Source organism: Gopherus flavomarginatus, chromosome 14 (assembly GCF_025201925.1).
Source record: "Gopherus flavomarginatus isolate rGopFla2 chromosome 14, rGopFla2.mat.asm, whole genome shotgun sequence".
NCBI classification, from domain to species: domain Eukaryota; kingdom Metazoa; phylum Chordata; order Testudines; family Testudinidae; genus Gopherus; species Gopherus flavomarginatus.
In genome coordinates, this window is record NC_066630.1 from 26,013,253 (window position 1) to 26,029,784 (window position 16,532).

General features: G+C 39.5%; 1 protein-coding gene across 1 annotated transcript in view; it reads right to left on the reverse strand.

Moving 5' to 3' along the window:
• The window catches only part of ABCC12 (ATP binding cassette subfamily C member 12), a 100,735-nt gene that overhangs the window by 21,742 nt on the left and 62,461 nt on the right, over positions 1-16,532 (reverse strand). Inside the window, exons 15-23 of the mRNA XM_050923038.1 lie at positions 15,938-16,072; positions 15,733-15,835; positions 15,580-15,651; positions 13,673-13,762; positions 12,305-12,408; positions 8,469-8,675; positions 5,581-5,807; positions 4,029-4,166; positions 1,662-1,848 (exon numbers count right to left, since the gene is read on the reverse strand). Coding sequence (XP_050778995.1) covers positions 1,662-1,848; positions 4,029-4,166; positions 5,581-5,807; positions 8,469-8,675; positions 12,305-12,408; positions 13,673-13,762; positions 15,580-15,651; positions 15,733-15,835; positions 15,938-16,072 — 1,263 coding nt within the window. The remainder of the gene's footprint in view (positions 1-1,661; positions 1,849-4,028; positions 4,167-5,580; positions 5,808-8,468; positions 8,676-12,304; positions 12,409-13,672; positions 13,763-15,579; positions 15,652-15,732; positions 15,836-15,937; positions 16,073-16,532) is intronic.

Genomic DNA, 16,532 nt, shown 5'->3' on the forward strand with positions numbered 1-16,532 from the left:
TGACCTTCAAAAGATAGGTGCACAAATGTGTATCTAATATGTTTGTTTATTCAGCCAATACTCTGTGTGGGGTCTTGCGGTGGTGTAGACCTTCCATGCCCATGCCAGTACAAGGCTATTAGGTATAATCTACCCACAGCTGTGCCAATTCTCCATTCCTTTTGAGAAGTGTAAAATCTTCACACACACAACTGTATGCTTGGAGTTTCTCTCTCTCTAATTAGCCTTGTATGTAACAGGCATTTGAAAAAGTGTATATGAACCACATAACAGCATACAGCCTTTGGAATATAGCCCAGTGCATTGTGGGAAGTCACCTTTTATTCACTTCTATCTACAGTAGCTCTAGTGATGAATGAAGAGTGCATAATTAATGTAAAAGTGTTTTGGAGAATGAAACTGCACACAAGCTAATCACCAGCACAGCTCAATAATAGATCTCGAGGTGATTTCAAAGCTATTACAACTGCCTATGGAGCTTGCCGAGCTGCAGCAACTGGAAAAATATCTTTCACAATTTGACATGAGGGTCCTGCATTTTTCTGTCCTTTCTGCTTACTGTTAGGAGATATTCAGTAGTCAATTAAATGTGTTATAAATATATTTGTATTTTCCATGACATCTTAACTGCCTCACATTTAGGAATAAATAATTTTTTTTTAAAATCTACATTTTCTCATATGTATTTTTAACATTTAAAATATATGTTGGCAACATATCATTAATCCAGCACTAAAAGTCATTGGGCATATATATTCAATCATTGCACACTAACTTTTAATAGATGTATGAGCTTTAAATGTTACGAACAAAAGTAGTGGGCTAAGGTGACGACAGTTTAAGGTAAAAATGCAGGAACTACTTGTTGCTTCTGAGAGGTTCATTATGACTGGAAATATTTCTATTACTTTATTAAAAGTAGAAAGGTTATGAAAGTAACAACAGTACTCTAAGTGTGTAAGAATGGGGATGGTTTATTGTAATTTTTAAAGAAAAAAATAGAATTTATTTTCATTTGCCGTTTAAAAAAATAAACAACTCCCATTTCTTTTTGATCTTTGCAATAAGTTAGGTATCATTTTCTATGGTAAATTCTATATAAAACCTAGAGATATTTAACAATCATATACTAAACACAAATGGTTTGGAATTATTTACTTATATATTGTGCCCTAGTACATGAAGGCCCTAGTCAGGATCAGATACACACTCTGGAAGGTGCTGTACTGACACATAGAAAGACACAGTTCCTGCCTTGAAATGTTAGCAGTCTAACTTAAAATAAGATATTACAAATGAGTTATTAAATAATAGAAGGTAGAGATGCAGTGAAATGAGGATGAGGTAACACATTTACATAAATTTGCTATGTGTACAACTTGAATCTCAGCTCTTTCTAAAATGTGAACTATTTTTTGTCTCCCTGTGTTCTCAATTCTTTTTCACGCTGGGTAGTATCTTGATCCATTGATTTCAGCACCTAATGCATTATTTGCAGAGTAAAGTATTGCCCAGCCTGAGTAAGAGTGGTAGAATCTGGCTTCAAGTGAATATAATACTTACATTGTATTTTAGGATAAAGAGAGGGTAGAATAGGAAATGTATATGTAGTAACATGATTAACAGAGGTTAACCCAAGACACCAAACATTCATTTTTTACCTGGATAATATAGGACAAAGCCAAGCCTTTTGCTGCAGTACTAATAAAAGAAGGGCTCAAAGCAACAAATAATGCCACAATGAAGGTTACCAAGGTCATGAGCATATCGGTTCTAACCGCAAACCAGCGTAGTGCATAATTAAACAGCAGAAAATGGCCGCAGTTTTCATCATTTAGCATTTTAAACCTGAAATGAAAATAGATAAACATTTCTGATAATCTAAAAGAGGTTTTAACACACAGACACCAAGTTCCATTCCTCCTAGTGAATCGGAGATGTAGGTATTTTTATGATAGCCTTCATGCATGTTTTATTCTACTTTCTTAAAATATTATGCAAACACAGTTGAGTAAAACAGGAGATACCACAGCTTAGTATGAATTTTTCAGGATTTGATTTATATTGCAACCTTTTTCTAAAGGATTAGAGGGGTAGCTGTGTTAATCTGGATCTGTAAAAGCAGCAAGAAGTCCTGTGGCACCTTATAGACTAACAGACGTATTGGAGCATGAACTTTCATGGGTGAATACCCACTTCCGCATCTGACGAAGTGGGTATTCACCCACGAAAGCTCCTGCTCCAATACGTCTGTTAGTCTATATCGTGCCACAGACTCTTTGCTGCTTTTTCTAAAGGGAGGCTTCCGTAAATCCCATCCTCAGGAACAGAAATGATCTACTGTATCTGGACAAAACCCACAAATACTGTTAGGGCGAGACTATGTACAGATTTAGGAGCTCTTGGAGTCTAAAGGGGCCTTAAAGTGTGTGTAAGTGTCATTTATGCAGTGTAAAGAGTCATCAGCATAAATGAGAATCAGACCTTTAATGCAGACAAGAAGTGTCATGGTTAACCTCAAAGTCCACATAACATGATATAAAACACAACTGTCCTTGTCTATGATCAGTGATACATTGTGTTAAACATTGCATTAATTAACCTGTGTTCTAACAACTTGTGCATTTAGACACATAGGGAAAGTGGGAGCTTCCCTTTGTAATTTCAGGGGCTATGGGTAGGGGCCTACCAAATTCTCGGCCATGAAAAATGCATCACGGACCATGAAATCTGGTTTCCCCCCGGGAAATCTGATCTTTTGTGTGTTTTTACCCTATACTATACAGATTTCAAGGGGGAGACTAACATTTCTCAAATTGGGGGTTCTGACCCAAAGGGGAGTTTCAGGGGGGTCACAGGGTTATTTTGGGGGGTTGTGATATTGCCACCCTTACTTCAGCACTGCCTTCAGAGCTGGGCAGCCAGCGAGTGACAGGTGTTGGCTGGGTGCCCAGCTCTGAAGGCAGTGCCCTGCCAGCAGCAGCGCAGATGTAAGAGTGGCAATACCATACCATGCCACCCTTACTTCTGCACTGCTGCCTTCAGAGCTTGGAGAGTGGCAGATGCTGACTAAGGGCCTAGCTCTGCAGGATACCATGCCATCCTTACTTCTGTGCTGCTGCTAGCGGCCTTCAGAGCTGGGCTCCCGGCCAGCAGCTGCCATTCTCCAGCTGCTCAGCTCTAAAGGCAGCACCATTGCAGCAACAGCACAGAAGTAAGGATAGCAGTACTGCAACCCTCCTGACAATAACCTTGCAACCTCCCCACAACTCCTTTTTGGGTCAGGGCTCCTACAATTACAACAACTGTGAAATTTCAAATATAAATAGCTGAAGTCATGAAATTTACGATTTAAAAAATCCTGTGACCGTGAAATTCACCAAAATGGACTGTGAATTTGGTAGGCTCCCAGCTATGGGATCTGAACCTTTAAGCAAACTAAGCAGGGTTCATAGTCAGTTCTGGAAAAAAGATCTGACATGGTACAATTCATGAGACATCACAAATCAAACCCTAAAGATCTGTATGTGGGTCTAGATCATTTTGAGACCCCACCAGTGAGAACTCATTGCCCCTTGGCTTTTAATTCAGATCCTAGAAATTGCTTAAAACTCAGAAAGTAAAAATATTGCACAATGCTCAAAAGTGGACACAGAGATAGGACATATAGTGCTGTTTGTGAGACTTCTAAGAGTTCATGGTACAAACATTTACAAAATGAAAAGCTGCAGGATCATTGCTGTTCTGCATTATAACAACACAATGGCTTCATCAGTGTCACTTAGAGTGACCAGATAGGAAGTGTGAAAAATTGGGATAGGAGGTTGGAGGTAATAGATGCATATATAAGAAAAAACCCCGAATATAGGGACTGTCCCTATAAAATTGGGGCATGTAGTCCTCCTGTCACTTCATGTACAAGGACATAGTATCCACAATCAAGTAAAGAATAACAATGCAGTGCTATCTGTCCATATCAAAATGACAAACAAAACAAACAGGATATAATTGTAATGAATGCAGCTTACTGGTTGACATAGTCTTCTTTTTTATTATAAGCATGAATTACACTGAGGCCTTGCACAGAAGAAGTAATGTGTGAAAACCATGGAGATCTGCTAATGTTTTCCATTCTTTTTAGTTCTCTGATGGCTCTCTGAAAAATTCTGCAACAAAATGAAAGCAAAATGATATTGTACATGTTTATATGTCAGTAAGCCAATGGTATATCACAGTCTCGTGGCTAAATCCATAGTCTGAACTGGAATCTCAAATGGCCTGCACTGGTAGAAAAGAGAGCAGCACTGCCCTGTAGGGAGGAATTATATTTCTCAGCCTTACTTGGAGCTCCTAAGTATGCAGAAGGGTGCACACACCATACTATGCTCCACTCTGTGCCCAGTCAGCTTAGCTTAGCTGGTCAATGCCATGGCTTTACCATCTTCCTCTCACCCCCCTGGAGTACCTTGTGTCCCCTGAAGGCTAAGAGGGAGCAGTCCCTAAGCCCAGGGACAGCAGCTGAGTCTGGCCCTAGCACTGAAGTACAAGTGGAGGAAAGCTCCTTGTCTAAACTTAAAGTGAGTAGAAATTGTGGCTGCCTCCTGCCTCCATTTTTAAGGGCTCAGTCTGAAATACTTTAAAAGGACTGGATAATCAGAATGGACTGTGTGCTCAATTTGAGATACCTTAAAAGGACTGGATGCTTAGTGCTTTATGAAAATCGGGTCATTTCTATGTTCCTCAAATTGGGCACTCAAAATCACTAATCACTTTTAAAAATCTTGGCTACGTGTATCCTCTCTGCCCCACAGTGAGAGACCAGGCATAATCTAGCCCTTCATGTATATCATAATGTATTATGAGTACTGAAGTGTGACAGTAGATTTTGAAAACTGAAAGAGTGATATCATCTCCTCTACCTCCAGGTACAGAGGGGACAAGAGCACATGAGAAAAATACATGCACCATGTGGTCAGAAAACATGTATGGGGAATGGTGCCTAAGCAGCAGCATCCCACTGAACATCCATCCTCCATCTGAACAACAGGACTGTGGCTGGGTGCTTCCACTGAGGGAGTGTGGCTTTAAGCTGCAGTCTCCATAGTGTCTCCACTGCTGGAGATTATATAGCACAGGCTAAATCAACGCATTCCAGGATACCTTAGCTATGCCTTCCCCTGCCAGCCTGGCTTATTTCTGTGGCTTTGGTCCTGATTGTAGACCTATAGGTTGAGGGAAGGTTATGGATGACTTGCGTCTCTGTAACATCATTTTGGGCAGATCAAGGGCTCTGGAATATATTGGCAGAAGACAATGCAAGCAAAAGACTGAATTTAGCCCTTAGTATAGAAGGCAGTAAATATTTGATAGTTTCCCAGTTTCCACTGGCTGTGCCTGTTTTATGAGATACTGGTTCCTGTAGTTCTCACCCTCCAGTAAACCTCTACAAAAGAATTTATAGTATTTTAAAACTGGAGTTCAACAACAGATGTACATAAGAACTACAATTGATATTCGCTAGACTGCAAAGGTAATAAAAATTCTTAAAGTAGTTCTTAAAGAACTAGCACATCAACTTACCGAAAGAGAATAACAAAAATAGTAGCTAGGACAACAACTGCAATTAGGAGGAATGGAAACACAATGGCTATTATGATTAGAATAGAGAGCACCATAAAAAACTGCTGCAAAAAATTCTCTGCATGAAATGGAAGTCTCACATCCAATTCATCTATATCCTTAGAAAAACGGTTCATTAGCCTGCCAGTGGGAGTTGTATCAAAGAAACTCATTGGACTCAGTAAGATCTGTGGATAAAGGGAAACAGCAGAATCAAATGACAGTCTTTGTCTTTTACAGTATTCAGAGTTTGTGTGATAAAATAGATACTAGTATAATCTTGGCTAAAATGTAAATAAGAGGAACAGCAAACAAATGTATTATAGCTTTTAAAAGATCGCATAATATTTGTGAAGCAGCCTTTGAAAATAGAGTAAATATTTCCTAAGGGCTTATCTCCTGTTGTCATGATCATAACAGAATAAATGCACATGTGTCATAAACAGATAGCTAAGGGTTAATGTCTCTTCCACCTGAAGCACCTGACCAGAGGACCAATCAGAAAACCGGATTTTTTCAACTCTGGGTGGAGGGAGTTTGTGTCTGAGTCTTTTGTCTGTCTTCCTGCTTTCTCTGAGCTTTGGAGAAGTAGTTCTACTTTCTAATCTTCTGTTTCTAAGTGTAAGGACAAAGAGATCAGATAGTAAGTTATATGGTTTCTTTTCTTTGGTATTTGCATGAATATAAGTGCTGGAGTGCTTTGATTTGTATTCTTTTTGAATAAGGCTGTTTATTCAATATTCTTTTAAGCAATTGACCCTGTATTATATCATCTAAATACAGAGAGAACATTTGTATGTATTTTTCTTTCTTTTTATATAAAGCTTTCTTTTAAGACCTGTTGGAGTTTTTCTTTACTTCAGGGAAATTGAGTCTGTACTCACCAGGGAATTGGTGGGAGGAAGAAATCAAGGGGAGATCTGTGTGTTGGATTGCTAGCCTGATTTTGCATTCCCTCTGGGGGAATAGGAAAGTACTTTTTGTTTCCAGGATTGGGAACAGAGAGGGAGATTCACTCTGTTTGGATTCACAGAGCTTGTGTCTGTATCTCTCCAGGAGCACCTGGAGGGGGGAAGGGAAAAAGGATTATTTCCCTTTGTTGTGAGACTCAAGGGATTTGGGTCTTGGGGTCCCCAGGGAAGGTTTTTCAGGGGGACCAGAGTGCCCCAAAACACTCTAATTTTTTGGGTGGTGGCAGCAAGTACCAGGTCCAAGCTGGTAACTAAGCTTGGAGGTTTTCATGCTAACCCCCATATTTTGGACGCTAAGGTCCAAATCTGGGATTAAGGTTATGATAACATGAGAATCTGAATGGTGAGGATCTACGGTACACTTAAAAAGGAATCATTACAATAAGATATACTGTATAAGCATACAAAGCAGGTGTTTGCAATATTGTGGTAGCCATGTTGGTCCCAGTATATGAGATAGAGAAGGTGGGTGAGGTAATATCTTTTATTGGACTAACTTCTGTGAGTGATAGAGACAAGCTTTCAAGCCACACAGAGCTCTTTTTCAGGTTAGAAGTGCTCTGTGTAGAGAAGGTAGTCCCATAAAAATATTACATCATTCACCTTGCCTCTCATAGCAGGTGAGTAGTTCCATTGAATTTGATAGGAGTACTCATATGCTTAGAGTTGGGCAGTTACTTATGTACTTTGCTGAATCAAGTCCTCACAAAATATAGGAACAAAGGACAGGTCACACCAGATTAGATGAATGAGGTAAAATTTTCAAAAGCACCTAGGTGATCTAGGAGTCAATAAGCTTTACAAAAGCACCAAAGCAGGTTAGGTGCCTAGATCGCAGGTGCCGACTTTCTGATTTCCCCAGCAGTGCCAGACCCCTGCTCCGCCCCAGGCCCCGCCCCCACTCCACCCCTTCTTCCAAGTGCCCATCCCCGCGCTTCCTCTTCCTGCCACTGCTCCTCTCCCAGCCCTTCCCACCCCGTTCCTCTCCCGAGCATGCCCTGCCCTCACTCTGCTTCTTCCTGCCCCTGCTCCTCCCCCACCCCCAGCACCTCCTGCCCACTGCTGAACAGTTGATCAGCAGCGGGTGGAGGCACTGGTGGGGAGGGGGAGGAGCTGATTGACAGAGCCTGCCAGTGGGTGCTGAGCCCCACTATTTTTTTCCCATGAGTGCTCCATCCCTGGAGCAACCAGAGTTGGTGCCTATGGCCTAGATGCTTAGGCACTTTTGTAAAGCCCACTAGGTAACTCTCTGCATCTTTAGATACCTAAATACCTTTGTAAAGCTGGCATCATTTCTGAAAATTGGATTTAGGTGCTTTTGAAAATGTTACCCTTTGGCCCTTAGACTCCAGTGCCTGGGGTGATTTTCAGTTGGATTTGAATTCCTGTTTTTTAGACACTTTTGAACATTTTACCCATTCCCTTTTTTGTCCAGTAAAATGCCTTCAGCAGAGACCAATATCTGACACTTCAGAGAAAGATGAAAATCTGTTTGGTGTTTCTATTCAGTTGCACAGTGCTGTCACATGGTGATGTCGCAGTTTCCCTTAACAGCAATCATTTTAGGTCCAGGTTGCAAGAAGTAATAGTTTGCATTTACATAATCTTTCATCTGAGAAGCTCTAAGCACTTTGTGAACATTAATTTAAAGTTTACAGAAACCGTGTTCAGAAGGCAGACATCATAATTTAATAGCGAAATAGGCACAAAATGTTCATATGCACTGCTCAAGGTCACACAATGAGGCAGCAGCTGAACTGGGAACAGAACCAATGACCCCAGACATCAATAGTAACTACTAAACCATACTCCATCCTTTTATAAGCTTATTATGGTAAATATCCCATAATAATGGTTAAAGCCATGTATTTTCCATACCTTATAAAATACATCATCATGTAACATTGAAGAAGCCTTTAATGTTGTCTTTGTGAAAACAAACCCTTTGATGATGCTTAGGACAATCATGGTCACCATGCTCATTCCATAGACTAACTGGTAAAAGTGCAGTCTGGGGTTATCCGAGATGCTTCCCATGTCACAAATGGGATATTCTGTTTCATTACTCAGGAGGCTGCAGTTTGTCTTTAAAGCAAATGTGTAAAATACAGTGATTTAAATTTGAAAGCTTTTACCGGTTAAATGATAAATGGATAGGGATAAATGAAGATCGGACAGTTAAAGTGTAGGGATACCCTCATCTACACCGCTTTCCCTATGCCTGAGTCAGAGATGGGATGGCATAGCGCTATTATGTCATCTTCACACCACACTTGAATCTCCTCCCCACCCTACAAGTGAAATCTTCACAATACTGTATATCCACTGATGTCATGCAACCATAATGACTCAATCTCACCCAACATTACTACTTTTTACAAAGAAAAATATTTTCCAGTTTGAAATCCTACAGATTTTTTTAACAACAATTCTCTGGCTATGTTACACACCCTTTTACTAGCTTCCTCTTGTTTTATTGTATTTTTTTAAGTTTTATAAAATTCATTTTCTTTAGACAGTTCCATTTTTGCCTACATCTCATCTCTCTTTTCTTTTAACAACTTATCCCCCCGTTCTAATTTTAATAGAAATTTATTTTTATCCCTATTAAATCCTTTAGGACTTTTCTAGTTATCATGTATGTATGTGTCACTTCCCTTCACTAAATGGAATCAGAACTGTATTTCATAGGACCCTATAGCTGACTGTTAAAGGAGAATCTCCTTCTGTGCATGTGGTGAGGTCTTGTGCTTTTTGAGAAGGATCTGCATTCTATGTTGTTATCGTTAAATTTTAAATTACTATGGTGTGGAGCTTAGTGACACCTGTGATGTTTCTAGGTCCCACAGCCTTGTAACTCTAGTAATACGATTTGTTAAGTACCATGTGTATTTATGGTGCTATATAAAATGTAATAAATTTGCCTCCTGAAAGAGGTAGTTGGGTTTTAAAACCTATACCTGTATATTTCAGCAGGCAGCCAGCCACTGAAATCCAGAAGTCAGAGTTCTTTCTTAAACTCTTCAAAATAAGGTAATGGCATGTTGTTAAGAGCCAATAGTTTATAACCCTGACTTTATTTTTTCCAGTCTAGTATATACATCTATATAAATAGAAGTAGTATTGACAAAGCAGTTACCAGAAAGACAGTGATTCTTATTTTTCCGTGGAAATGTATATCAGATAAGGAAAAGTAAAGTCAAGATTTTAAAACACCACTGTACCTTTACAAAATTACCTTTACCTTATTTTGTAATCCTAACCCTTGTTTATAAAAAATAGCTGCAGATATCAGGAGTCTTTTAGCTTCTTGCCTTTGAAATATCTTAAATATAGTAAATTTAAGAGAGGAAAAATTAATATCTATCTTTTCAGGGACACTGTCAGAGATATCCCTATTTAAAAAAAAGCAAATTTTTAACCTGTTAATGATAACACCTTAAATTATTAAGAACCAATTTTACTTTTCTCCGTTAATTATATTCATATTTTGCATTTCCTTTAGGATGAAAACAAATTGATCCTTTTTACAGGAAATTATGCTTCATGGTTTTGATGCATGAATACAAAGTTACTAATGATGCTTACTTCCCTTGTAGAGCATTTTGAGATCTACTGATGAAACATGCTCTATAAAAGCTAGGTATTTATTTATTTATTTATTTATTTATTTATTTATTTATTTATTGATTGTATTATAGTTTTTGGGTTATAAACACAGCATATCAGAACCTTATACAAAAGCTGTTTTCATTTACATTATTGTTAGGTTTTTCTATCATTAAAAAACCCAAACACCTAAATAGAGTCAGTGTCAGCTAGTTAATCCCCTTTTATTTAGTGATAGGGAACATGTTCATCTATGAAGCACTTTTGCAGTGCTACAAAGGGGCAAGTTTTCACACTTGCCTAAACCCCACATAGCTGCAAAGACAAATAGAAGGAAGAAATTTTTCCCCAACAGTCTTTTGAAACTGGGCTGGTAAAGTGAGGAGTCGATGCACTGGCCAGCTCTGGTAGTCAGGTGCCTGGCAAAGGGGGCAAGATGCTGGACCCCAGAAAGGGATGTTGCAAATTACTTCTCCCCAGTCCTATGCAACTGGGTTGCCAGGGAGGCATTGTACCTCTACGATCCAGGGCCTCGAGTGTGCTTCAGCTGGCAAGAAGGCACAATTTAGCTCTAAATTATTTTTATCTAATGATAATGGGAAATTTAGGTCTGATTTTGTTCCAGTAAAACATGTACAACAATAGAGCACTAACACTAATACAAATCAGTACATGATTCATGTCCACTTATTTCTATTCATTGTGAAAAAATGTGAAGCAATAAATCAAACATACACAGCTTTGAATTCCCAGCTCGTATATAATACAATATAATCAATTTGATTTTTACATGGCATACTTAATATGCATTATCTCAGAGCTCTTTATGGAGACTTCATTCTATGCCAAAGAGGAAGGAAAAGGTTTTGAAGTGAAATTTAGGGTGAATATGTGAGTCAGTGGGTTGGAGAGAGATGGCAGAGAATCCTAGATACAGGACATACAACAGCATCAGAGAAAGATTAACTTCTGGAGGAGCCCAAAATTGTAGAGGTGGAATGAGTGGGGTAGGAGGGGATTAGATAAATGTAAGGCTAAAAGGACAGTGTGGATTGAGTCCAGGGACACTGTTGCAAACTAGGAGGGCAATGTTGCCTTGGAACGGGCAGGAAGCTGCTGAAAGTGGCAGGGGTGATATGGTCCATTTACTTAGAGAGCGTGCACACACAGGGCCGGCTCCAGGCCCCAGCGCGCCAAGCGCGTGCTTGGGGCGGCATGCCGCGGGGGTCGCTCTGCCGGTTGCTGGGAGGGTGGCAGGCGGCTCCGGTGGACCTCCTGCAGGCGTCTCTGCGGAGGGTCCGCCGGTCCTGCGGCTCTGGTGGAGCATCCGCAGGCACGCCTGCGGGAGGTCCACTGGAGTCGTGGGACCGGCGGACCCTCCGCAGGGCCGCCTGCAGGAGATCCACTGGAGCCGTGGGACCGGTGAGCGGCAGAGCGCCCCCCGCGGCGTGCCGTCATGCTTGGGGCGGCGAAATGGCTAGAGCTGGCCCTGTGCACAAGCAAATGAAGTGGTGATTTAGTGCCAATAGGCATACTGATACTAGCTCTAATCGAACTAGCCTGGGTAACAATAGCGAAGATGTGGTGGCACAGGCTTCAGTGCAGGCGATCCATCCCAGTAGAAGCCCACCAGGAACCCTGGGTACACACTTGGGTTGCTAGCCCATATTGAAGCCTGTGCTGCCCCATCTTCACTACTGTTGTTACTCAGGCTAGCTAAAGCGGCAATCACACCATAATTTGCTCAGAGAGAGAGAGAAATAGTCTCAGCAATATGAATCTGAACGAGCACGGTGTAAATGATGACACACTGAACATTTTCAAGAGCAAGTTCAACAAAATTCAGAGGAAGGGAGAGTGGCCCTCTGAAGTTTAGAGAGAAAGGATTTGTGAAAACCATTTGAAAAGGAACTGCAATTGAGAAGGGAAGAAATTAAAATAAAGAAGAATTTCATCTGAAGCAAAGTTTGAAGGAAGCCGTACAGCAACTGTCTTAATGCAACAGATGCTGGAGTGGAGCTTTATTTTTCATATTAAATACTTCAAATATATGTGCAACTCTGTTTTTAAGGAGCAGAAATTTACAATTAAATTGTTACACTTACCCCTGAGCCCTGTTCTAGCCAGAAACTTAACCACCAATTGCTGAAGGTTGAGCAGCCAATCATCAAAATAAAGAGAAGTACAACAAAGGAAGACATTATGAAACCTGCAAATGGAACAAAAGATCAGACTAATAACTGATGGTGTAAGAATGGTTAAACATACTATACTCATGTACTCTATTGTGTATCTTCTCAGCAAAGACTTTATTGTTTAGTCTGTATTTATTATTCTCTTTCTATAGGTGCAGAACTGCCATTTACAAGAATGTGGGGACAAGGAGTAAAATCCTGAAGTAAAGGTCAAGGTAAAAACTGAATAGGGGCTTCTGAATTTAACCCATTAGCCCAGAGAAGAGGAACTGATATTAACTGTTTTTGGTATTTTCCAGAATGGTGGCTAAGGGCCAGATTCTGCAATTCTTGCTCATATTAAGTAGCTCTTATTCAAGTGAGCAGCCTCACTGTACAAAATGTTATTGATTGTGAGTGTGGGTTTCAGAATCTGTTAGTAAATTAATGTTTGGGAAAACACTTGATGTACATACTAAAATATATGCATACTCACTGCACACACACACCCCACATGATTCTTACTATGAACCAGCATTGAAATAGTGGGCAATGCTCCCTGGCTATGAACCTAAAAGGGGTTATAAGGATTAATAATTCATATTTAAAATCTGGTAAATTGGTCTCACTCTCATTCATGTATGTTACTGTGTGATCTGTGAACATAAATGATTGTTTGCATATGCATATAAGGGATTTGTGGTCAAATAGTTGTGTGTGCACTTTTACAGGCACAATAATTGTGCCTATGGCTAACCATAGGCCCAGACAGTATATTTTATATCAGAGGGATAAAATCTAAAGTGTAAAAATATGCATACATATTTACATAAACGCACTGATGACTTCTCTATCTAATGAGCTGGACCAAAACGCAGATGTGAATTATTCCAAACTTCGGTCTTGAAATCCCAATCTAGATCCAAATTTTGCTTTTCAGGGTCCGCTCTGCCTAGAATGTTTCACATTTTCTCTCTAATAAATGTCAGAATATCTTAAGTTATTACTCAGTTACTAACATATTTCTCTATAAAACCCAGTGATCTGCAATTCTAGGTTATAAATATATCAGGAGATTACAATGCTTTGTTTCTTGAGAAATACAACCATTTTATTGTGTGTTTGTCTAATTTCAATAAGTTTAAAGCAGGAATCTTTAACAGAGATCAAGAATGAGGCAATCTGAAACTGAAATATTAAAGTTTAGATTTAGAGAAAAACATTGGAAAGAAATCCTAGCTTTAAAAATGGAAATATCAAAGAAAAAAATCAGCATAAAGACATTTTTGCAGAATGTACCTCCAGATGCCTTAATATAAGCGTGATAGGTTTTCCATGTCACTGAGCCTTCTTGTTTTTCCTCTTTTCTAACAAGTTGGTTTACAGGAGCTACTACACAAACAAAAAGCATACATTTCTGTAACAAAATTTTGACCCAATATCAAGGAATTCTGGGCATGTTAAACCAAAATAAAAGACTCTATATGCTAAAATACATATTTATAGCTTCATAAGAAACTCAGTGAAATGTATTCCTTCTTTTAAAGAATCCCCGCTGCCTCTGTATGCTGCCATATGGTAAATGCTCCCTCCAGTTTTATAATGGTTTTTGAATGACTAGAAAATCGTGATGAGAATTAAAATGTAAATGATATGGATTTGCTGAAAATGATCGATAGGTTTGAATGCAAAACTCTATTGACATTCCTGTTCTTCTTCCTCATCCTTGACAGAGCAATATGCATGCTGAGCAGAATAAGAAACCAAATTTTTCTGCTCCACCTAAGACAGTTATAAAACTGTGTATATCACTACACTGCTAATGTATAGAATTTGATGTGAAGGGAGAGGTTTTATAGATAAAAGTAATTTGCTGTCTATATTAGTCCTTTACATTATAACATCCCTATAACTTTGATTTAGCTTTGTAAGTTTCTTTTGTTTGTCCTACCCCCATTATGTTTCTTTGAAAGGATTTTAAGAGCAGAAATAGAACAGTTATTGAAATAACAGTTCCAGCCACTTTGGGCAATACTAATGAGAAATTTCTGTTCAGCATAATACTGTGACCTTTGGTTCGACTGAAGGCTCTGTCTGGCAGCTTAGCCAAGGTAATTTTAACTTCTTCATATTTGTGAGAGATGTGCTTATAAGTGACAGTGTCAGCTATGCAAATGAAGGAACAGTGTCAGTGCTTACAAGTTTACATCTTGCAGGACAGATAACAAAATGGGCTGTGTCTTATCTTCTCTGTCTCCTCCCTGTAGTTTTTTGGCCATAACTCCACTCTCCCACAAGTTACATTTTATATATTTCAAAGTTGCTCGTATTCCTCCAACCAAGTTGAAAAAACATCTCTCAGGTCGTGTCACCCCACCAACATGGAAGGTGGAGGCAGGACTCTCTTTAGAAACCCCCCCCCCCCACTCACACACCCCAAACTTACTACCTGTCCAGCACTGCCTCAGTTGGACAGAGTGGAGGCACAGTGGCAGAGCAAATGTTGGGATACTTGCACTGCAACTGTCTGTGTTATGCTTGTTCCCAGGGCTGGCTCCAGCATTTTTACCGCCCCAAGCAGCAGGGGGGGAAAGAAAAGCCGCAATCGGCAGCACTTCGGCGGGAGCTCTACTGCCGCCACTTCATCCTTTGGCGGCAATTCTGTGGCAGGTCTTTCCCTCTGTCCCTCTCGGAGGGACTTACCGCTGAGGAGCCGGATGTGCTGTCCCTTTCCGTTGGCCGCCCCAAGCACCTGCTTGCTGCGCTGGTGCCTGGAGCCAGCCCTGCTTGTTCCAAAAGGAAGACATCAGCTTATAATATTCTCGGTGTGGCATTTTTCACAAATTTTAATTAATCTAAAACTGTTCCAAAAAGTGAGGCTGCAATGATGATTGATCTGCCTCTCTGCCCATCATGTCAGGAAAGGCAATTTTATTATTATTTTAGAATAATTATTTGTTTTGCAGTCATGCACCAACATCCCATTGTGCTGTACAAACAGAGCAAAAAGACAATGCTATCCCTAAAAGAGCAGCTAATCAGTGCAGGCAAGAGTATATGAGGAACAGAAACTAGTTGATGGACACAGCATATTTTTAATGCAGCAGTCTCTTTCAAATCAGAAATCTATATTAATATACAATTAAATTCATTTTTTTAAAAAACAACAATTTGGAAAGATGCACAAGTGAATCTTTGTAGCATACCTGTGTTATTTCCCCTTTGTGGGTCTCTCTCAGGTTCCTTTATGATGATTTCTTCATCAGAGATAACAAAAGCTATGTGGTATGAAAGAACAGTTAGTCTTCTTTAAACTACAGAGTATAGGCAATTCTGATTATTGTCCTAAAATACATTACCAGGATTTTCAACTCCTCCATAAGAGCTTCCTGAGGAATTACTCTTATCCTGAGTTTTGCTCGTTGGTTCTTTCATTGATCCAGTCAAAATAATTTCTGGGTCCTGTAAAATAAGAAAAATTTCCTTGTGTGATCTGAAACCCTATTTTCAATATTCTAAGGCATGAAAAGCAGAATATGTTTAAGAGTAAGGGCAAACTGTTACCTTTGCTTGCTCCATATAGAGGTTTTGAATTAGCTGAGCATAGCGTCCTTTTTCTTTCATTAAATCTTTGTGAGTTCCCCTTTCATATATTTCTCCATCTTCTAATAAAATGACTTCATCACAGAATTCTAAATACTACAGATTTTCAAGAATGGACCATTAATTCCATAAATATTGTAACTGCATTGGAAATAAATGCATGCGCGTAGTGTCTTCAAAGTGAATGGTGGTAATTAACAGGTTTCATTTCACAGTTGGGAAAACTTCAGCAATTCTATGTTCATTTACTACATTCATGCAGGTGTCTATGCCTCTGTCTGTACTCCACAATTAATTGTGTAAAGGAATTATTTTAAAATTGCTTTCTAATATGATCAATTTTGTTTAAAAAATTCAGCCTAAATTACCAAAACAGCTTGTTTGGGCTCCACTGAACTTGATGCTCTTCCCTTTAATTTAGCCAACATAATGGATTCATTCCTTAGCTGTGCTTATAAATGGTGAGGGTCACTGAGAGGAAGAACTGTGAAAAGGGCACTTTCTATAACCCTGGGGCTGGTTCTGTGCTGGATCCTGTATAGTTTAGTGGAGCCTA